Source organism: Anabrus simplex, chromosome 9, assembly GCF_040414725.1.
Source record: "Anabrus simplex isolate iqAnaSimp1 chromosome 9, ASM4041472v1, whole genome shotgun sequence".
NCBI lineage: Eukaryota > Metazoa > Arthropoda > Insecta > Orthoptera > Tettigoniidae > Anabrus > Anabrus simplex.
Genome location: NC_090273.1, coordinates 72033853 through 72059313, shown reverse-complemented (window position 1 = coordinate 72059313; position 25461 = coordinate 72033853). Strand labels below are relative to the sequence as shown.

General features: G+C 38.0%; 1 protein-coding gene across 2 annotated transcripts in view; it reads left to right on the top strand.

Moving 5' to 3' along the window:
• Positions 1-25461, top strand: part of Tnpo-SR (transportin 3) — a 239055-nt gene that overhangs the window by 46270 nt on the left and 167324 nt on the right. For both annotated transcript variants that reach the window (XM_067153792.2, XM_067153791.2), the window contains 2 exons: positions 1378-1522; positions 19127-19273. In XM_067153792.2, coding sequence (XP_067009893.2) covers positions 1378-1522; positions 19127-19273 — 292 coding nt within the window. The remainder of the gene's footprint in view (positions 1-1377; positions 1523-19126; positions 19274-25461) is intronic.

The following is a 25461-nucleotide window of genomic DNA, read 5'->3' as shown; positions in this document are numbered from 1 at the left end:
GGTTCAGATTAATGAAATGCCTGGGCCTACTTAATAATTTTCATGACAAATATATTATATAGGAGTGATAATGTATTTCTCAAATATGTTGAGGCAAAGCAGCTATGTCCATAAATTTACACATTCATATTTGCGTAAATATCACATGGACCTCGCGTAGTTTGTTTATGCCTCTGTTACTTTTTCAGAGGAATGAATATTAGTTCACTTAATTCTTTTCAAAAGGAGCCTTTCTAAAATTAGGGTGCGGGGATTATTTGCGTAAATATGGTAATTCATAACAGTGTTTCCAACGTATTACCCACAGTTTCAAATCGACACAGGTTGGCAATACTGTTCTCTCCTCTCTCTTCTTTACATCACAATCTGTTAGGGCCGGACAGCAGGTGACTCTACTGTACAATATCATCTTATACATCACTGTTTTACACTTCATTGGTACGTCCCTCCTCCACACCAGGTTTTTCACACTGATAGAATGCATTTCTCTGTTGAATCCTTTTACTGATCTCCATGTCCAGCCTGCATTAGTTTGCTTTCAAAGTATTTGAAGCACTCCACAATTTCTAGGTTTTGTTCCGTTATTTTTATAATTCCCTTCCCTTTCTCCTCTAGTCAACACTATTGTCTTCCTCTTTTCTGCACTAATTTTCATTTCTTAATTTTCATTAATCTCACTCAACATGCCAAATTGTCCTTGTACTTACTCTCTGCCTGCTCCCCAACCCTCAATATCATCTGCAACCAGCACCTAGCTTCAGCTCCCTGTTGTCATATTTTACCTGTGTCTCTTTCACAATTTTGTCCATAACCATTATGAATAACAGTGGCGACAGCACACTTCTTTGTCATAGTCCAGTTTCATTCCAAAAATTTGTACACCATATCTTAGTTGGAAATGAAATATGAGCTAAAAACTTGCAGTGTACAGACAAAATTATAATTTTATTTATATAGATGGACTCAGGACTATCCTCTTCTAAATCTGAATGTTATATACAACTGAACGGAATACATGAAATAAGAGATTTGCAAAGTTTGTATTTTGCTGAGTAAGTTGGTCGTGCAGTTAGGGTCGTTGAGCTGTGAGCTTGCATTCAGGAGATAGTGGATTTGAACCCCACTGTCGGCAGCCCTAAAGGTGGTTTTACCATGGTTTCCCACTTTCACACCACGCAGAGGCTGGGGCTGTTCCTTAATTAAGGGTATGTCCACTTTCTTCTCACTCCCAGCCCTTTCCAATCCCATCATCATAAGACCTATATATGTTGGTGCGACTTAAAGGCAAGTTGTAAGTTTGTATTTTTTTCCTTTTACTATTGAAAGGCTTTTATTTCCTGTTCTATTAATTGATTATTCTCTCTTTCTTCCAAATAGATCTATGAACTACTGTAGAATATTTACGGAACTTGCTGAGTCATTCCTTGAGAAGATTGTCAACGGGAGCTGTAACAACAAACCTCACTTCGCTGTTAAAATTTTAGATCTCGTGCTTACTTGTGTTGGTCATCATGATTATGAGGTGAGTAGAAACACTTTCTATCTTGTGAAACAAATTTTATTAGGGTCCCTGTAGAAACCAGGATGAATAGCAAGTAAATAATATCTTTGGAATCTATCTTTACCATGTCACTTATTTGATCTTTGACAACCGTGATTATTTTTTTATTTGTACATTGCAACCTTACCAATTAGTAAACAAAACATCCAATTGAAAAATACCAACATCAAGAAGAAAACAAGCACAATACTTACCGAAGGGCAGTAGCATTAAAGAAATATGAAGCGTGGAAGGCAAAGCGAGAATTAAAAAGGCCAGGATCTTACATAACTTTGACAGGTTGCCAGGTAAATATTGCTAGCTACTAAATGACACACCAGATAAATTTGAAATGAAGAAAATTTACTAAGCAAATGTAATTTGAAAATGGTATAAAATAAGAACAATAATAAAAAAAAATATATATAATTCTTTTTCTAAAATTTAAAAATGCAATCAAACTAGATGAGGAAAACAGTACTTTAAAATAAAGTTGAAATTAAGGAGAAATGAAGCTCACATTAACATAGGCTTCCGCCGAAATTAAGGTTTGAAAATTCATTAATAACTCATTACCTTACATACAGAAAATAATATTATTTAAAAATTGGTTGCAACCGATATGCGGGCCCGCGATATAAAATCACTTTAAAACTGAAATTTGCTACACTACTAAAATACTAAGTTACAAGACGCACACAAGGACACACGAAAAAGAAGAAAATTTAGTGGCTCCAACCGCGAATAAACATTACACAAAAGAAACGAGCTAGATGAAAACACAATAAAATAATAGTGCACAGCAATCCCAACAAAATTAAGTATATTAAAGGAAATTTACAATTAACGGTGCACTCATAAAAATAATTAAGGAACACTGAAGCACCCAACAAGAGCTACCCGTTACCGACGCGAAGCCAAGATCCCATAATAATCATCAAAGCCACCCAAAATATTAACGTATCATCAGATTAGATAAGAAGGGATGACATGACGTAATAAAGACAAAAGCAAGGAACCCAAACAATGGGAGAAAAGATAATAAGACAACGAAAGAAAACTCCCATTATTAAACTTAATTTCGACCAGCAAATTTCAATTTTAAGATTTTAAGTTATTAAAATAATAATATTAATAATAATAATAATAATAATAATAATTTATCCAAGAGGTGATGGTACCAGTTTACATTAGCCTTACTTAATCAATTCACCAGCGATTTACATACTTTAGAACAGAGGGGGCCGTGGAATGCGCTACGATGCGAATATGAGGTGTCATTAATTAAGGCCCGTAACAACGCGATAATCATAACGTACAGATAACCAGCCACGAAGGCAATAGGACAAAATCAGACAGCAATTACAACCAACCAGAAAAAAATTAAGGGAGAAAACACGCACCGAAATGAATTACAAAAAAGGTAATAATAATAATAATAATAATAATAATAATCATCGTCATCAAAATGAACATCAAGAAACACAGTTGGCAATAATGGACCTCGACAAAACGCAAGACAAAATCACTTACACAAAATATCACCTCATAGATGCATAACTAGCGATCCCGAGCTCCCTACATTACATTAAATTTTCTTTTTCCAACCGGTTCGGTTCAAACAGATATCAAATTTTGCTTACAAGGTTGCACTATACCAAAATTGTCGTTTATAATGTTGCTCATGTCCACGATGAAATTACTCACACTGGTGCCTGAACGAATGGGATCCCTTCAATAAATTATAATTTTCAGTACTTACTTGGAGTAAAGATATCCAAACTTACAAGACACTTGAAACTTTTAATACCGATAACGGTTAACACTGCACCAAGTTTACATGTTACATTAAGAAAATATTAAGGTTGGAGCACACTGAATACTTTCAAAAAAAATAACAGGGCCTAGCCCTCACATTACTCTTTAACCACCGGAGTCAAGCTCCATTATAATAGCTTTCCCTTTTCGCCAAGCCGTCTGCTTGGGAGCTTCATACAACACAGCCATCTTGGAGAGTAGCGGCAAGCTGACTACTGCAGACTACTGAGCTCACACCGAGCTAGGCGATTAGGCAGTCCCATAATTCAACGCGTGCACCGCGAAAATGCGCAGAAGTTACAAATGATAATTCGGCGCATTACAGAGTCCAGTCAAATGCCTGACAATAATGGATAGATAACTTGAATTAAATTGGTCTGGTAACTTCCACAGTTAGGAAACAGTTCCAACAATGGCCGATAATACAGATAACGGCTGGATACATAAGTCGACATGACAGATGAATAAATAAATACACTTAGATGCTTTGATGTAATAATTCAGTTATGTCCAGTAAATATTAGTTCCCATTTTCACATTACAGTCCTCCCCTCCCGAAGCCAGAACACAGGGGAGGCACAAGTCCAAAACAATGGATAGCATGCCAATGGTATAATTTCAATGTCCAAACAAATCTTCATACGTTGGATACAGGAAGAGAGACACCAAATTTTTTTTTCAGGTTCAAATAACAAGGAATGGTCTTACTTGGTTGCAGGAATGTTGATCTTCACACAATACTAGCAGACAAACATGCTGAGTGTGAACAGAATGGGATGCAACGGGGCCAGCGTCTCATCACACACCACACAAGTTGACAGTACATTATTCAGCACATTGATCACACCAGTACCGAGCGCAGTAGGGAACCACAGATATCACACACATTAGATCTCCGATCAGCAGATGCATGGGTGCTCGCGCGCGCAAATAACTGGAACACCACACACAGGAGCAGAAAGAGAGGGTCCAAGTGTACATAGCAGACCATAATAAACGTAAATGATTCAACCACTAAAGTTGGGGACCACAAAATTTTTCCAACTAGGTTTCCAGGACACTTTAGCAATATTTCATTATGCTTCGAGGAGTTACACAAGTTCCACATGTCCAAATTTACCAGCGATAATAGCTTCAATTTTGCACCCGAGTTAAACACATAAGAAACACCGTTAACGTCATTATACCAGACCACATAGTTTGCATCGGCATTTGAAGAATTACCAAAATAACGAGGTTGTTTTACATTCTTTTGTTGACTAGTAAGCAAACATACACAAGTTTTTTGAATTACCAATTTATGAGTTATAGTATTACCCATCCAACCTTTGAATAAGACTTACATATTAAGAAAAGTGAAAAATAACTCAACTGAAATATTCCAAGACTTCAATATACTAGTATCGAGACTAATCACAAGAGATCAGAAATGTAATTTTGAATATTTAAGGTGGTTCATGGAATCCAGTGGCAAGTTACAGCGGTTTTAGTCCCAGCAAGTTAAGTAAAATTCAATAGACTCAACAATTTGATAGGTCGAAGACCATTATAGATTATACATTCTTTTACATGAAATACTAGCATACTTCCACACATTACATAATTCCACAGGACAGTACAGATACCAGAAAGATCGTTAAGACCAAGAGCAGGAAAGATAAATGACCAGGGGGAATCAGAGAGGTAACAAAGCAAAAGGATATTACTAAATGGAGGCAGCAGAGCACATACTGACAAACCATGTACAGAAAACAGGTAGCCCAGAACATGAAGATTAGGAAAACAGCTGACGCAGAGGCAGAAACTTTCACAATAAACACAACCATCCGCAACCGTAACGTAGCAATCGCACAGATAATCGACCCAGAATAAGAAGCAACGATGGCAATAACTGGAGACTTAACCGGTATAATCATAGATGGTGGGGTGTACACAATGTGTGTCTGCAAGAGATCACCATGCAACCATTACCGAGGCCAACAACCACATGACAGCCAACAATTACAGTCAGGACGATAGAGAATAACTGAAAAGACATGGAAAATATATTACATCCACCAGAACCAGCTCAACGCAGCATAACAAGGGCCAAAATTCAGGGAAAGTTACCTCTCCATATAAATAATCTTTGAATATACTGAGCACAGGTGTATTATCACAACCATCAAGTGTTCAGAAGAACCTCTGGATAACCCAGGACTAATAATATGGTGGCAAAACAACAGTCCACCCTGTGTGATTAGGCCAATCACCACAGACACCCTACCAGCCAGTCGGAATACACGGGATATAATAAATATAAACGATGAAGAAGTGATAGGTTACACGATGACAAAGCGCATACGTTGATGGAGAAGAACCTTCAGTCAATCAGTTGGGTCCCATACCCCAACGACGGACAAGGAATTTTAGCGACAGTTCCGGATTTACCCCAAATGATCCCATACTCATTGGAATAGAACCCAGAACAGTCAGATGACAACCAGGCAACGATATAGTGTTGCAAAAACATGCAGGGTAGAGCCAGAAGCGACAGAGTTACAAGGGGTTACCTTACTAAACCAGATGAGGAACTACGGAAGGCACGAACAAAGGGATACCATATGTAAATAAGATAAATCGGAAGACATTACACAGTGACAAGCACCAGATGCAAGGAAAATTTCTCGTACACAAATTTTTCACAATAACAGCAGATCACATACAGCATCTGATCCACGGATACAAATCAGAAGCGACATAAGCTCTCATACCACTAGACATCAAATGAAGACATGATCAGGCCAGTGTACATTCACAAAATGACAAGATTTACCAATTACACTCCCATAACCCACAGAAAATGAACAGGAAGGAAGATTTACTACAGAAGGTTAATTTCAGAACAGATTCCACCATAATTAGATAAAGAACGCCACCAGTAACAACACAACAATTGCGAAACTCACAACCAAAATCCCAACATGAAGACACAGTAAAAACGAAGGGTCGTTTAGCTATAAGCTAGCTGTACTCCACACCAGAACTCAGAAATGAATCCACACAACTGCCACAAGGTACCAGTAACAACACATGGGTAAAGCGACAAGAGATAAGGATGATCAAGAATCAACACATGGAGCAACCAACCAGGACTAGCAATGAAAAATCAGGAAGAATGAAAATTCACTCAAGCACATGGCCAAAACTGATATCATTAACCAGCACCACAAGATCACACACATGTGTGACACTAGTCACACCTAGAGCAGCAGAGAATGAAACCCAGAGCAAGAGTTTAGTACACAGACACCTGACAGAAAATATGCAAGGGGAAGAAGCTAATACACAATGACTACAATTAACCAGGTCAAATAAACCACAGATTCACAAAGAAATTAAGACCACACCTCATTACAACAAGACCACATGAGTGAAGTACATGCACACAGCAGAAAAGGTGAATAAAAGGTGATGAGTAGTACCAAAAGGACTAAAACATAAATAACATCAGGTACCGAAATTAATCACTCCACAACAGAACTGACAGAGCTACCTGACATGGACACATCAAATTAAAAGATAATACCATCTCAGATGAACCATACAGACGTAGCCTATCACCGTTCAATCAGGACACTCATTTCAGAGCACATGACAACAAGAAGACTGCCCAAGGTTACACAAATAGCATTAAACACAACAAATCCAAGTGAGATTCCCATCAATACACCATAATCACATGACATAATCATCCACGAGTTCAATACAGACCTACAACAACACCATATCAAGAACGGGAACACGCACAAGACCACATAAGGTAAAATAGGAAGAAATCCCACAGCACATGACCCAGATACGAACCAATATAGGCCTACATAAGCAACAATCACCAACACATGAGAACTCACCACATTAAATAAACTCAGAATAATAACACATGACACATAGTAACCTGGACAAGGCAGAACAGTAAAAATAAAAGTGGAAGGAGAGAGTCACCATGGGTCAAGATTGTAAATCAATTCCGCATGTTCAGGCCAAACAGTGAGGTGGGTACACAGTCACTGGAAGAGAAAATGCAATTACAATACAATTTCATATCACACACTCTGGACCATGGATGAAACTGGAATAAAAACATCACTTAGAATTTAAATCAGGGTCACAACAGCAGTTCCAAAACCCAACACAAATTAATCCAAGTAAATCCCACCAAGGACAGGCACTGCAATTCCAGCAAGGGCTAGTATACCAAGAAGCTGCAGATAACAAGGTCAAAGAACATCACATCATTAAGGTAAAATGTGGAAGAAACTTTCAATTATTAAATCGGAAAGCAGATTAAGTAAATACTTCAAATTCATTATTAATAAAGGTGAGAATGGTCTTCAACTTACCCCTACATGGCAGGTATAGAATAAGCAGACCCCAAAACCAACAGGATTCCATGACCACGGAACATGGTAAATAAAAGAAGCAGCAAGTGCACAGATACAGAGCCACGCCATACTCCAAGTACAAGAGGGCAGCAACAAGCAAGTCTCGATCAAACATGAAACATACATGGGAAGGAATTATTTTGGTCCATCTCAGTTTTACAATTTTTTAGTTTAAAAGGTTGGTCACTTTTAGCAGCCAGCAATACTGACCCGGGCAACTTATAAGGTTGTTAGAACAACAACAACAACCACAGCGAATGCTACCACTCACTACTGCAACCTTACCAATTAGTAAACAAAACATCCAATTGAAAAATACCAACATCAAGAAGAAAACAAGCACAATACTTACCGAAGGGCAGTAGCATTAAAGAAATATGAAGCGTGGAAGGCAAAGCGAGAATTAAAAAGGCCAGGATCTTACATAACTTTGACAGGTTGCCAGGTAAATATTGCTAGCTACTAAATGACACACCAGATAAATTTGAAATGAAGAAAATTTACTAAGCAAATGTAATTTGAAAATGGTATAAAATAAGAACAATAATAAAAAAAAAAAATATAATTCTTTTTCTAAAATTTAAAAATGCAATCAAACTAGATGAGGAAAACAGTACTTTAAAATAAAGTTGAAATTAAGGAGAAATGAAGCTCACATTAACATAGGCTTCCGCCGAAATTAAGGTTTGAAAATTCATTAATAACTCATTACCTTACATACAGAAAATAATATTATTTAAAAATTGGTTGCAACCGATATGCGGGCCCGCGATATAAAATCACTTTAAAACTGAAATTTGCTACACTACTAAAATACTAAGTTACAAGACGCACACAAGGACACACGAAAAAGAAGAAAATTTAGTGGCTCCAACCGCGAATAAACATTACACAAAAGAAACGAGCTAGATGAAAACACAATAAAATAATAGTGCACAGCAATCCCAACAAAATTAAGTATATTAAAGGAAATTTACAATTAACGGTGCACTCATAAAAATAATTAAGGAACACTGAAGCACCCAACAAGAGCTACCCGTTACCGACGCGAAGCCAAGATCCCATAATAATCATCAAAGCCACCCAAAATATTAACGTATCATCAGATTAGATAAGAAGGGATGACATGACGTAATAAAGACAAAAGCAAGGAACCCAAACAATGGGAGAAAAGATAATAAGACAACGAAAGAAAACTCCCATTATTAAACTTAATTTCGACCAGCAAATTTCAATTTTAAGATTTTAAGTTATTAAAATAATAATATTAATAATAATAATAATAATAATAATAATAATTTATCCAAGAGGTGATGGTACCAGTTTACATTAGCCTTACTTAATCAATTCACCAGCGATTTACATACTTTAGAACAGAGGGGGCCGTGGAATGCGCTACGATGCGAATATGAGGTGTCATTAATTAAGGCCCGTAACAACGCGATAATCATAACGTACAGATAACCAGCCACGAAGGCAATAGGACAAAATCAGACAGCAATTACAACCAACCAGAAAAAAATTAAGGGAGAAAACACGCACCGAAATGAATTACAAAAAAGGTAATAATAATAATAATAATAATAATAATAATAATAATCATCGTCATCAAAATGAACATCAAGAAACACAGTTGGCAATAATGGACCTCGACAAAACGCAAGACAAAATCACTTACACAAAATATCACCTCATAGATGCATAACTAGCGATCCCGAGCTCCCTACATTACATTAAATTTTCTTTTTCCAACCGGTTCGGTTCAAACAGATATCAAATTTTGCTTACAAGGTTGCACTATACCAAAATTGTCGTTTATAATGTTGCTCATGTCCACGATGAAATTACTCACACTGGTGCCTGAACGAATGGGATCCCTTCAATAAATTATAATTTTCAGTACTTACTTGGAGTAAAGATATCCAAACTTACAAGACACTTGAAACTTTTAATACCGATAACGGTTAACACTGCACCAAGTTTACATGTTACATTAAGAAAATATTAAGGTTGGAGCACACTGAATACTTTCAAAAAAAATAACAGGGCCTAGCCCTCACATTACTCTTTAACCACCGGAGTCAAGCTCCATTATAATAGCTTTCCCTTTTCGCCAAGCCGTCTGCTTGGGAGCTTCATACAACACAGCCATCTTGGAGAGTAGCGGCAAGCTGACTACTGCAGACTACTGAGCTCACACCGAGCTAGGCGATTAGGCAGTCCCATAATTCAACGCGTGCACCGCGAAAATGCGCAGAAGTTACAAATGATAATTCGGCGCATTACAGAGTCCAGTCAAATGCCTGACAATAATGGATAGATAACTTGAATTAAATTGGTCTGGTAACTTCCACAGTTAGGAAACAGTTCCAACAATGGCCGATAATACAGATAACGGCTGGATACACAAGTCGACATGACAGATGAATAAATAAATACACTTAGATGCTTTGATGTAATAATTCAGTTATGTCCAGTAAATATTAGTTCCCATTTTCACATTACATACATAATAGAAACAAACTAGTGACAAACAGAGTCATGTATAAGAACATGAAAAGGAACTCATCATACAGTATTACCCCACTTTTATGTACCTGCATTTTACATCTTCCCATCTTTTACAACATTTTTTGTTAGTCGCCTCAGATTCCCAAATGCTCGCAATGTATTAAAATCGTCAAATTTAAGTTGTGTCATTTTATGCGTCCCGCCATTTACGCCACGTCAGGCTGTTTGAGATGGGAAAGAATCAAAGTGAAATAGCATTGCAACTAACCTATAATGCTTTGCGTAACCACGGTATAATGACCAAACGGGGCAGCACACCCACTTCACAACTCATGGGCGAAACTAGCCGATTATGAATATCGGGGGAAGCTACGCAAACCGCATGACAATTCTGATGAGCGGGTTGCCTATTCAACAAATTTATTTTTTTATGTATGAGGCGTATAGTTTCAAACATGGCCAAGTCCGTTGAGCTGTTTTCTTCAGGAGAAGCAAAAAACTTGTTTAGGTTATTAATTCATATACATTCAGACACTTTAATCTTTATGTTGCTTAGCAGAGGCTTCTGATTCATTACCATACAATTTTTACAGTCTAAATACATTACATGAATTGAAAAATGTATTTAAAATTTGGACTTGGCCATGTTTGAAACTAACTGTGGGACTTGGCCGATTTTGAAACTTACGTAAGAGGACTTGGCCTTCTTTGAAACTAGATTAGAAAATTTGGCCTAATACCTAAAGAAGAAGAAATCTAGATTAGGCCTATTTTCCAACTGTGTTCATCTTGACTTTATTTAGAACAAATATGATTTAAAATGATATACGATGTTTGTGGGTTACTGTAGTCACGTCCTAGTTCGTGAACCATGGGCAACGGCTGAGTGGCCTAGTAAGTGGTCCTGAGAGTCAGGATACCAGTTGCTATGGAATGGGAGTGGGCATCTCGGACATATTCTGAGTCGTGGCCCTCCTTGTGCTCAGGCGGCTAGGACTATACAATTCACCGGTGGTCCATAACCCGTTAGAGGAGAGATCCTCACTTGGACTATGTGCAAGTAGGGCAGCATCCTGCTTCATGAATTTACCGAGCTCAGAACACTTTAAGCAAGCCTCGGACCTATTTGACAGGCGAGGGACTCCTTGGAAACAACTTGGCGAACGAAATGGAATTCGATGGGGAGCTATCAATATTAATGGGGCTTATGGAAGAAAGAAAGTAGAACTGGCTGAGTCAGCAAAGAGGATGCATCTGGATGTGCTAGGAGTAAGTGATATTCGGGTAAGGGGAGATAATGAGGAAGAGATAGGAGATTATAAAGTGTACTTGACGGGTGTTAGAAAGGGAAGGGCAGAGTCTGGGGTAGGGCTCTTTATCAGGAATACCATTGCACGCAACATAGTTTCTGTTAGGCACGTAAATGAGCGAATGATGTGGGTAGATTTGTCAGTGGGAGGAATTAGGATAAGAATTGTGTCCGTGTATTCACCGTGTGAGGGTGCAGATGAGGATGAAGTTGACAAGTTTTATGAAGCATTGAGTGACATCGTGGTCAGGTTCAACAGCAAGGATAGGATAGTGCTAATGGGCGATTTCAATGCGAGAGTTGGGAATTGAACTGAAGGATACAAAAGGGTGATTGGTAAATGTGGGGAAGATATGGAAGCTAACGGTAATGGGAAGCGTTTGCTTGACTTCTGTGCTAGTATGGGTTTAGCTGTTACGAATACATTCTTCAAGCATAAGGCTATTCACTGCTACACATGGGAGGCTAGGGGTACCAGATCCATAATAGACTATATCTTAACAGACTTTGAATTCAGGAAATCTGTTAGGAATGTACGAGTTTTTCGCGGATTTTTCGATGATACAGACCACTATTTGATCTGTAGTGAACTAAGTATCTCTAGGCCTAGGGTAGAGAAAGTGAAATCTGTCTGCAAACGAATAAGGGTAGAAAGTCTAGGACGAGGAAATTAGACAGAAGTACATGGATATGATTAGTGAGAAGTTTCGAACAGTAGACAGTAAGCAGGTTCAGGATATAGAAAGTGAATGGGTGGCATACAGGGATGCTGTAATAGAAACAGCAAGGGAATGCCTAGGAACAACTGTGTGTAAAGATGGGAAAAGGCGAACATCTTGGTGGAATGATGAAGTGAGAGCAGCCTGTAAACGTAAAAAGAAGGCTTATCAGAAATGGCTCCAAACAAGGGCCAGGGCAGACAGGGATTGGTACGTAGATGAAAGAAACAGAGCGAAACAAATAGCTGTTGAATCCAAAAAGAAGTAATGGGAAGATTTTGGTAATAACCTGGAAAGGCTAGGTCAAGCAGCAGGGAAACCTTTCTGGACAGTAATAAAGAATCTTAGGAAGGGAGGGAAAAAGGAAATGAACAGTGTTTTGAGTAATTCAGGTGAACTCGTAATACATCCCAGGGAATCACTGGAGAGGTGTAAGGAATATTTTGAACATCTTCTCAATGTAAAAGGAAATCATCATGGTGGTGTTGCAAACAGCCAAGCTCATAGGGAGGAGGAAAAGGATGTTCGTGAAATTATGCTTGAGGAAGTGGAAAGGATAGTACATAAACTCCATTGTCATAAGGCAGCAGGAATAGATGAAATTAGACCTGAAATGATGAAGTATAGTGGGAAGGCAGGGATGAAATGGCTTCATAGAGTAGTAAAATTAGCGTGGAGTGTAGGTAAGATACCTTCAGATTGGACAAAAGCAGTAATTGCACCTATCTATAAGCAAGGGAACAGGAAGGATTGCAACAACTATCGAGGTATCTCATTGATTAGTATACCAGGCAAAGTATTCACTGGCATCTTGGAACGGAGGGTGCGATCAGTCGTTGAGAGTAAGTTGGATGAAAACCAGTGTGGTTTCAGACCACAGAGAGGCTCTCAGGATCAGATTTTCAGTATGCGCCAGGTAATTGAAAAATGCTACGAGAGGAATAGGCAGTTGTGTTTATGTTTCGTAGATCTAGAGAAAGCATATGACAGGGTACCGAGGGAAAAGATGTTCACTATACTGGGGGACTATGGAATTAAAGGTAGATTATTAAAATCAATCAAAGGCATTTATGTTGACAATTGGGCTTCAGTGAGAATTGATGGTAGAATGAGTTCTTGGTTCAGGGTACTTACAGGAGTTAGACAAGTCTGTAATCTTTCACCTTTGCTGTTCGTAGTTTACATGGATCATCTGCTGAAAGGTATAAAATGGCAGGGAGGGATTCAGTTATGTGGAAATGTAGTAAGCATTTTGGCCTATGCTGACGACTTGGTCTTAATGGCAGACTGTGCCGAAAGCCTGCAGTCTAATATCTTGGAACTTGAAAATAGGTGCAATAGGTATGGTATGAAAATTAGCCTCTCGAAGACTAAATTGATGTCAGTAGGTAAGAAATTCAACAGAATTGAATGTCATATTGGTGATACAAAGCTAGAACAGGTCGATAATTTCTAGTATTTAGTATTTAGTATTTAGGATGGTAATATAGTAAGTGAGATTGAATCAAGGTGTAGTAAAGCTAATGCAATGAGCTCGCAGTTGCGATCAGCAGTGTTCTGTAAGAAGGAAGTCAGCTCCCAGACGAAACTATCTTTACATTGGTCTGTTTTCAGACCAACTTTGCTTTACGAGAGTTAAAGCTGGGTGGACTCAGGATATCTTATTCATAAGTTAGAAGTGACAGACATGAAAGTAGCGAGAATGATTGCTGCTACAAACAGGTGGGAACAATGGCAGGAGGGTACTCGGAATGAGGAGATAAATGCTAATTTAGGAATGAACTGGATGGATGAAGCTGTACACATAAACCGGCTTCGGTGGTGGGGTCATGTGAGGCGAATGGAGAAGGATAGGTTACCTAGGAGAATAATGGACTCTGTTATGGAGGGTAAGAGAAGTAGAGGGAGACCAAGACGATGATGGTTAGACTCGGTTTCTAACGATTTAAAGATAAGAGGTATAGAACTAAATGAGGCCACAACACTAGTTGCAAATCGAGGATTGTGGCGACGTTTAGTAAATTCTCAGAGGCTTGCAGACTGAACGGTGAAAGGCATAACAGTCTATAATGATAATATATGTATGTATGTATGTATGTATGTATGTAACATTATGTTTGTGTAAAATTACCCAATATTGTAACCAATGTAGAGGCTAATTAACATTTAAATACTGTATAGTTTGCAAATATATGGATTCATGTAGCTACTTCAATGTATATCTTCATATTATACCTATTCAATACCATCGCGCCTTCGAAGCATATCACCGAGCCTTGATTACATCACCACTAACAACACGTTTTTGATTGTGCTCATCTCGGCTGTTTTTCCCTCATGCGCTTCAAGGTGGAAAGATCACGTTGCCGCTTTCTGGTATGGCGTTTATTAATTTCCTCCATTTTATTGCACAGCAAATATGAATACTATTAAAAACGACCAATTAATTATGTATATATTTATTATTTATAAAATATTTATTAAAATACTCGCAAACAAAACCACATGCGACTCGAACAAACGTCAGGCCGCCATATTACCGGAAAAAAACACGTGACTGGATAGCGCAGGATTATTGGCCCGTGCGGGTTAAGTGGGACTTGGCTGACTTTGATATGAAACCCCATTCTTTGCTGCAATTTTAAATGTGATCTGGCCGGATTTTAGACCCACTTTCGTTCCCGTTGTATTCATCTTGTAAAGAGGAATCCATGGAAGTCAAAACATCGGAACGTGAAAAAGATGGACTTGGTCGTGTTTGAAACTATACGCCTCATATATTACCTGCCTTTGCTGGTGAGATGTAGTGTTTACGGTGCACTATGTCTTCTGGTATGGGCTATATCATATTTGTTACTTTCATTGACCTGTCTCAGTCTCATCCTTGGCTTTGACAAAATGAAAGTGACTGAGGTATGAGTGATGCTAGTAATACCATTGCTTATACAGCCAGTCCCTGTTATGAATGGTGTGAAGATATCGCTCATAGGGTCGGTTGGTGCATGCATTTCAGTGGGCTTGGCAGACTGATATGTAATAGCAGCAGCTGGCTCGGTGAGGAAAGCAACGGGAAACTACCTCACTCCTCATTTCCCTAGTACGCCTCTTCAGTGACGCCTAGGCTATTTATGACAGCTGTTGGCGGAGCTGCAGAGGTTCAAACCAGCCTTTGGCCTGAATACCCAACAACAATATATATATTACAGTGGCAAATCAAAAAGTAAGTTACACTAGGTCGCCACGAGAGCACGCTGTGTGTCGTGACTGTGGCCAGTGAGGAGCAAGCTACAGTAACTGCTGACACGTCCAATAGGAAGGTTGGTGTGGTATCCCGTCGTGTTGGGTGTGCAGAGTGGGATAGGCTCAATCGCGTCAACTTGATGTTCATTCCAAATTGGAGGTGCGTTCAATGATCAGATTTCTATGGGCTAAATGGCTCAATTGCACGGACATTCATCATGAAATCGCTGCTGTATATGGTGAGCATGTAATTTCTCGCCCACGTATTGTAAAGTGGTGTAAGCAGTTTGGTGCCAGATGCATGGATCTCATGGACGAACATCGTGAAGGAAGGAAATTACCAGCATGCTGAACATTTCGTATGGCAGTGCGTTCTCCATTGTTCACCAGCATCTTGGATTTTGTAAACTGTGTCAAAGATGGGTCCCACGTCTCCTCACCGATGTTCACAAGGGACGTTTCCAATTATCACTGACATTTTTGCAACGGTATTCTGTGGAGAGCAATGAGTTTCTGGGACAAATCGTCACAGCGGATGAACATGAGTCTGCCACTTCACCCCCAAAACAAAGCAAACATCGATGGAATGGGTGCACACCACATCACCACCATGAAAGGAAGCCAAGGTCCAACCTTCAGCAGGAAAGGTAATGGCGACATTGTTCTTTGACATGGAGGGTGTAGTGCTCGTGGAATTTATGCCGAAAGGCACGACAGTCAACTCGGCTTCATATTGTCGTACGTTGTACCGGTTGCATAAGGCAATTAAAGAAAAGCAACGGGGAAAATTGACCGCCGGTGTAATTTTGTTGCACGATGACGCAACACCTCATACGGCCTGCCAAACATCCGAACTGCTGCAGCGATTTAAGTGGGAGGTATGGCGACATCCTTCATACGCAGTCCAGACTTGGCGCCATGTGCTTATCATATGTTCGGTGAGCTGAAAAAGGATCTCGGTGGACAACGATTCCGAAACGATTAGGAGTTGAAAGCAGCTGTCTCCAGATGGTTACATAGCACTGGAGGTGATTTCTATGCATCCAGAATCGAAAAGTTGGTTGACAATTCCAAGAAATGTTTAGTCTTCTTGGGGACTAAGTAAAAAAAGTGAACTATCGTCGCCATAAGACCTATCTGTGTCAATGCAACGTAAAGCCAATTGTAAAAAAAAAAAAAAATTGAACTTAAATTGTATGTTGTCATAGCCGTGTTGCCTATGTGTAGGTGGTTTCATAAATGGCCATAACTTGGAAGTGTACCTCACTTTTTGATTCGCCTCATATTTACAGAGAAAGAAAATTTATTGCTTGTTAGAAAATTCTATAGCCAGTCTAAGATAGATAACCAGATTAAAATAATGTACTGTATTAAACAATATTTTAACTACCTACTGGTACCCTTCTCGTGGTCAAGTGAATGAGGAGAATTACAAAGGCAGTGTAGTGTCAACAGTTAATTTACACTGAACCTATTTTTAAGGTAAGTACTGTAATAGGATTAAGATTAAAATACTCTATAAATTAATAATATGCACTTGTGTAACATTTACATACTTTTCCATAGTGTTTTTACATATATAAGTTGTTTCCCACAATTTACACTTTTCCCCGTTTACACAGGTATACCTTGAGTTCCTGGAAAGGGTAAAAGAGGGGGAATACCATAAGTTAAACACAATGACAGGTCAACATTGGAAAAAGTGCCTAGGACAGACATGAAAGCTCTTAGGCACAAGACCAATCCCCACTTCTTCAGATTCTGCTGACTTGAAATACAGTGTTACTCCTCTTTCACTGTGCTCATCCTCTTGTATAAATTTGTCAAGAAGGCAATCTGCTGGTCAGAGTTGTCATGCGGTTTACATAGCTCCCCCTGATATTCATAATCGGCTAGATTCAGCCGTGTGTTGTTGTAAAGTCTGTGCCGTCGGGTTTGATCATCATGACATGGACACTCAACCATTATAGGTTAGTTGCGACACCATTTTTCTTTGATTTCTTCCCCCGTCTCAAACAGCCTGAGGTGGCATAAGTGGCAGGAAGCATGAAATGTTGCAAACTTAAATTTGAGGATTTGTGTACATTGTGAGCATAGAGAATCTGAATAGATGCCCTCCTCATCAATCTCAGTTCTTGTGTATTCTTCTCAGGCCATGAAAAGCTTGTTTCTGTTCCCCCTCTTTGTCAGGATGATAGGCATAGTCAGTCTTGATGTGGGAAGTAAATAAGAAGAGGAAAGCCGGATATAATCCTCCTCCTTTCCCCTTATCCAGTTCCTGCCGGGTCGGAGTATTTATTGGCACTTCTCCACCATCTGCTCTTCTTCCACCATTCCTCTTCCATCATTTTGTCCCAGTCCAGATTTCTTCTTCTTGTACTCCTCTTTATTAAATTGATCCACCTTGTTCTACACCTCTCTATGGCTCTCTTTTCCTCAAACTTCATCTCCATCATTGTTTTGGTATTCTTTCCTCCTCCATCCTCTTTACATGTCCAAACCATCTTAGTTTACTCCTATCAATTCTCTCAGCTAGGTTTTCCATTCCAACCTTTGTGACATCTTCGTTTCTCAATCTTGTCTTTCCTATAATACTTCTTAGGTATTTCATTTCCCTGGCTTGAATTCTACTCTCCTTCCTACTTGTCATTGTCCGGGTCTCAGCTGTATAGGTCAATATGGGTGCATAATACATTTTGTGCACTGTCTCTTTACACTGCCATGGTATTTCCTTATTCCAGGCAAGGTTTCTTACACTCTGGTAGAATGCATTGTCCTGCTGCATATTGCTAATCTCCATGTCCAGCCTTGCATTCTGCAGTAATTCACTCTGTAGGTATTTGAAACTTTCCCACAATTTCAAGGCTTTGACTACTGATTTTTTACAATGCCTTCCCTTGTCTTTCTCCTCTTGATAACCACCATAGTCTTGCTTTTCTCTGTGCTGATTTTCATACTATACAATTTTCTCGTTCAGTACATCAAGTTGTTCTTGTATTTCTTTGCTGTTTATTCCCCAGACCACAATATTGTCTGCATCTCCCTATTCCCATATGCTCCCTTTGTCCTCTTTACAATTTCATCCATAACTATTTCCTGTGGATATATACAGGAAAGTTGAAGAGATAAAGAACATAAAGATGAATACAAGTGGTAAATGACTGGGAACACAGTACAAACACAAAAGAGACAAGGATTACGTAGGAACAAACGAGTGAGAAATCAAGTTGTTTATGAAAAAATAGGAACACTTGTTAGAGTTTTCTTTTTTGATTCAGTAGAATACCATGTCTACAGTACATTCTTGTATGTGTTTTAGAATGTATACAGTATAGTGAAAACCATCATATTTTGTATCTGTCTCTTTATTTAAAATGATTCTCATGTGCTTACTTTTACCACTATTGCAAATCAAATCTAATAATAATTCTACCATATTTCTTCTAGACAGTCTTCTCATTTACTGTCTATAATTGATATAAAAGAATTTTTCATTAACCGCCCCTTTACATACAAGAATCATTTAAGCATTTGTTTAATGCATTGAATCTCTTATCATTCTCAGGTTGCAGAAATCACATTTAACCTCTGGTACCGACTGTCGGAAGAACTGTACCAAAAGAATAATGATACTCTAACCCTAATGTTTAAACCGTACGTTGAACGGCTCATAGCAGCTCTTTGTCGTCACTGCCAGATGGAACCTGATCATGTAAGTCATGTGTTTAAGAATAGCTAAATAGAAGAAATATACTTTTTAAATGTTTTGGATAATGTATAATTTTAATTTGTTCAGGTATTTGATACTCAAAAGAGTAATGTATCAGACTACTATAACCCAATACTGATGAGTGCTTTAGAGATTTGAACCAGGCTGAGCAGCTGAGACGGTAGAGTGCTGACCTTCTGAGCTGATCTTGAAGGGTTCAATCCTGGCTCGGTCCAGTGGTATTTGAAGGTGCTCAAATATGCCAGCCTCGTGTCAGTAGATTTACTGGCACATGAAGGAACTCCTGCGGGACAAAATTCCCGCACCTTGGCATCTCCGGAAACTGTATCAGTAGTTAGTGGGACGTAAAACTGATTACATTATTGTTGTTGTTGTTATTGTTGTTATTATTATTATTATTATTATTATTATTATGAGGGCAAGAGAGAAGACAAGCGAGATGAAATTTTTGAGAAGCAGAATAGGATTTTAAAAAGTATGTCTTAGATACTGATGTAAACACACAAAATCAGTGTTTTATCTGACTGAAACTTACTCATGATGAAAACACAGACACATAAATAATTTGCTTCCAACCCCGAACTGACAATGTGGCCCTCTACATCCTACTGACTACTCCTGTTTTTTTGTTAGGTTTTTAGGAATGTGAAGTATTTCATCATATCAGGAATGAGAAGGTAAGAGAACTAGTGCAAGTGGAACCATTGCAGGATAGGATAGAGGAATCAAGATGGTATGGACTTGTGAAAAGAATGGAGAAGAAGAGAATACCCAGGGAAATGCCGGTGAGGGGAGTGGAAGGCAGGAGACTAAGAGGAAGACCAGGAGACAGATGGCAGAAAGGAGTGAAGTAGGGGTGAAGAAAACTAGGGAGGACTGGACCAAAGTGACGACAGAGAGATGGTGGGTAGAAGACATAATAAGACAATGAAGAAGCTTGAGTTCTGAAGAAACCCAGCCAGTGGCTGGAAGCTGTGCACGACGATGATTTCCTAATCACTTTAATGAAATAGTCATTAATGGTTCGACGAGATACTACATTACATTGATAAAAATGGAACAAAATTTACTCAACACAAATATGTACAAAATTAATTTAAACATATTTTTAATTCTAAATTTAATGTATTCATTAGTTGAGAATGAATATTTTAACAGTGCTGAATTAATTGAAATGCTTCAGGTCATTCCCAGAGTTTTATCTGTGTTTAAACTGAAACTAACTCATGATGAAAAGTACACACACACACACACACACTCACTCTCTCTCTCTCTCTCTCTCTCTCTCTCTCTCAAAACTGGCATCGTGGTTCTCTACATGCTCATGTTTTTCTGTAAGATTTTTAGGTTAGTGAAGTTCCTATTTTATGGTTGAAGTGTGTTATTTTACCTTTTTTTCTGTAAACAGAGCAGGTGTTTTTAAAGAATTACAACCTAATATATGAGCTTGTTCTATGGATCATTCTCAGCGTTCCGATCCCATGTTCGTGGGTTCAAACCCACTGAAGTAGTGTAATTTTTGAAGGGTGGAAAATAGTCCATTTGGCACTGTCATGTCGTATGATGTTGGCATGTGAAAGGTCTCTAGTGACACATTTGGTGTTTACAGGACAAAATTCATAAAACTCAACCATAAGTTGTCCTAGAGAGTTCTGGTTTACTGTGCCTTCCGATATGATAAAACGGAGCATCAATTTTGATCTGCAGATAGCCTAGATAGCATCAAATCAAAATGCCTGCTTATGGTACCTGAGGTCATACAATTATCATTGATTACTCCACCCTAGCCCCGTCCAATTAGGCATTTGGATAAAGCCCCTGGTAGCTTCTCAGAATATGACAGGTTCCGCTGAAGAGTGAAGGCATGCCCACTAAATATCATTCAATTCCCAAACTCTGCCGGTGGACGTCTCCATTTGACATATAATGTGAATAAATCCTAATATCAATGATTATAATACCTTGCTGCTACGTATTTAAACCTATTTTTCAAAATAATAACTCAAAAATAATTCTTACACTAATTTCTTAGCATGCTAATCCTGGTAAAAAGAGCATAAAATTGAATTATAATTCATAGAGAAAAGATAATGGATATTTGATAATCAATTAACACATATTTACATTGCTTTGTGTTGATAACATAGCTGAAATGGGGTCTTCTCTGCTTATATACACATTAGTTGTCAATAATCGCTTCACTCAATTAATTAAAACCATCACATTACTTCCAAACTTGTGATTTAGCTCAACGAACGAAAAGTTAAGTTTAACCATGTCAACAACACGCATATTGAAAATTCAATGTTCTAAATTGATTAATATCCAAATAGAATTCATAATTGATCATGGGGTTATCCTTATACAAGGTCTTTATCTTTATTTGGCTATGGGGCATTTTTTATATTTGGGTCATCATATGTAACTTATGAGATGCGAGATATTCAATAAGTTTCCTTATTGTGGCTAATAATTGTTGCCACACCCTAAAATATCATTATAATTTAAAATATTAACTAAGCACTGCTATATCAACTCGTTCATGACAGTGGCAATCATATATAGGTCAATCAAAACCTTACATAAAATAATCCATTAGTATATTAACTGAGAAATTGTGCTAATTATTTATATATTTCCTACCATCAGTCATAAATAATCTTATTTTGTATACCGCTGTGCCAATAATTCAATGTAATCTAATTCATCAATCTACTTTTTGCTTGGGAGATATTAATTCTCTGTAGGACGATAATTCTTAATATATTTCCCTACATCTACACCAATAAGCATATGAAGTTCAATACCTACTCATGACCTATTGCGTTATGTCACAAATCAACATTAAATCAGCTGGACTCTTGCTCTCACGTTCATCTCAGCATGACCTAACCTTGCAACCTTCATTTCAATATTATTATCCTCTACCAACATCTATCATACGAATCTATAACAACTTCTTCTCATAACCTCACGATGAAACAAACATTACATCTCAACATTCCTATTACCACATAATTCAAATCCATTTCTTCTTATTAATCCTTCTGCATACATAATCTCACTTCTCTTCCCTAAAATATCATCTTTGTTATGGTACAAGTTTCCCTCGATGATATATTCTTCATAATAAACACCTATTTCAAGTAGAATCTATTTCTTATTATTTAAGTAAATACGGTCATGTCTGTCGATCTGGTTTCCTCTGAACTCGACTATGCTCTGCAATACATGTATTCTTCTCAATATCTCCCAATTCATAGCTGACTAAACTTTCCATGTAGATTGGTACGTTTAATCGATATACACACATCACATATGTTAACATAACCCTATCGCTACATATTTGAGTATATCTGTTACTTAAATTAGCAATCATTCGCGGCTATATGCTTAGGACCTACCACTAACATTCATAATTTGGCACATAGGATTCATTTATAGCAAATAATTCACTGATACAGATTATTTTCACCAAATACTACTAATATTTTTATACAGGAAACTTATCTCGTCTCGTCTCTGGCAACTGCTGGCTTATGCTTGCTTGCTATGCCATCTCCATGTAGCTGGATTCCACCTCTAGAGACGTCACGTCTGGTCTCACGGCATGGCAGTACTGGACCTCATTATGGTGGCCTGGGCAATCTTCTCCCCATCAGTTTAGGTGGCTCTCATCATGTTGCAGTCATACATGAAAGTAGAAAACTATATTATACTAGCTGATGTACCCGTGCTTCGCTACAGAATTCTAAATAAATGAGTCGGAAAATCTCAATTCACTGCACTGGCAGGGGAAAGAACTCTCTGACGTGGAGAAGAAACCACATCTTCGCTGCTAATTTGGAATAAAATTAATGTGGATTTAATGAAAGTGAAGAGGAAGAAGCTTTTCCTAAGAAACGGATCTTTTCAAGGTTGAATTTTGAGTTATTTAGTGAATTCTGGTACTATAATTTGGAATGGGGCTAAATTGTAATTCCAGACCAGTTCATACTACTACTCCTACTACTACTAACTGAACCTCTGACTTAAGTGCGCACACTGCTCATTCAAAACAGCGCATCAGAGTAGGTATCGAATAGCTGGCATACTATGATGAACCAGTGTGTTACGTACCAGCAGTATCAGAAAATGTATGAACCAGAGTATTGGCATGCTAAAGAAAAAAAAGTTATCTAACTCCTCAGCTATTTCCCGCCAATATTCAGTTAGGCTGTTATACTCGGTACGCAGCAGTAATCCCATCTATCGGAGTTGAATGTCAGCATAACAGACAAAGAACATTACAACAAACAACGGTCAGTGTAATGTTATTGTTGATCTATGTTACGGCGCTTTCGATATTGTAGGCCGTCACATTATTAATTGTCTTCTGGTTCTGAAATACCACTCTTATTATAGTCGGTGCAGGAAAACTGAATAAAAACATAAATGATCGGAAATTATATTCTCTATAACTTTTGTTATGTAGTACTTTTCCATAGGACAATGAGCATAGGTATTTAAAAATTAAATTTTAGGTGCCTTCCCCTAAACTACCATTTCACTCAGGGTAAATAACATTGTTTATAGCTTAAACTGTAGTTTCTTATTCCCCGACTCTATATACCGATTTTCATTAAATTCTGTTTACCCATTTTGTCGGGGCTCGGCGTTGATATGGACTTAGCAACAAAAATCCAAATTCATGAATATCTCTGTTATCATAGCCGGTACGGTAAAAATGCATAAGACGTAAATGATCGGAAATGTAAAGTTATGTAGTATTTATCAATATGACCACTAATAATATAAATATTTGAGAATTGAATGTAAGGCTTCCCCTAAACTACCATTTCACTCAGCGTGAATAAAATAATTTATAGCCTAGATTGTAGCGGCTCACCCCCCCGACTCTACATACCGATTTTTATTAAATTCTCTTCAGCTGTTTTCTCGTGATGCGTGTACATACATACAGACAGAAATTACGGAAAAGTAAAAACTGCATTTTCTTGTTACTGTGGACATGATCGATACAGAAATACCATTCTTTTGAGCAATGTAGAGACAAAACTCTTATTTTATATTATAATTATATGGGCAGAATAAATAACTGAATCCTTCATTTTCAGCCCCTCAACAGATATATGTGTATATATATATTAGTGTCTTTATCTCAAAACTGCGCCTGTATGTTAATTCAAATGTGGCTTATTTTATTAAATATATCTTTTCCTCAGGTTAATTGCTGCTTCACATTATTATTTTAAATATTCTTAAATATTATCGGTTGCTTATAGCACAGGAATTCGCCCTTTCTAGTTGTCTTGCAGCGGCTTGAATATCTCTTCTCTTTAATATTTTGAATTAGAAAATACTCTATTCTCTCCACAACTTGAGTTGGTCTGCAGTTATGTATATCTAAATTCTTCTCAAATATTTATATTTGATCCGCTGTTTTCTTCCTGACTGCTGAATGATTACCTCTTCTTGCTTCTAAGTGGATTTTTTCATGCAATCTTTTTTTCTTACAGTATTAAGAATGAATTGGTTTCAGTTATTTTTCAAAACAATACCTGTTCCATCTTGAAACTCCTTTGCGAGGTCTCTATGACTGTACGCCTTCTAACTGAGATCGATTTGCACCTCGGTGATACCTTATATGCGTTTGTGCTGCTTGAAGCTGCCGTGCGCCATTTTGTCCGCTCCTTTTCCATGCGTATGATCGCCTCTAATGTAACGTAATGGTACATTACTGTGTACACTTCAACTGAGGTTATGCCAGAAAAATAGTCGCTTTTCTCCTCGTGGAGCTGATCAACATCACATTCTATATAGCACTGCAAGTGTTTTTATGAAATCTTGGGTTCAAACCCCCTCCATCTGCACTCCTGAAGACGCCTTTCTCACGCCTGGGTAATTCGTATATTTTAATTTAGTTAAGACCAGGATTGCTACCTTTCCCAGTCCTAGCTCTTTCCTATCTCTTAGTCACCAATAACCAAAACAAAACATATGAGTTGGTATGAAGTTAAATGAATTGTAAGAATAATATAGTTTCGAACAGACAGGATGTACGTGTGCATGCATGCCTGATAAGGCTCTGCTCTCAACTTGTTTCTGATCCATATATGTTTTGCTCTTTTTTTAGAATGTGTATAGCGAATTTCAATCAATTTATTTCA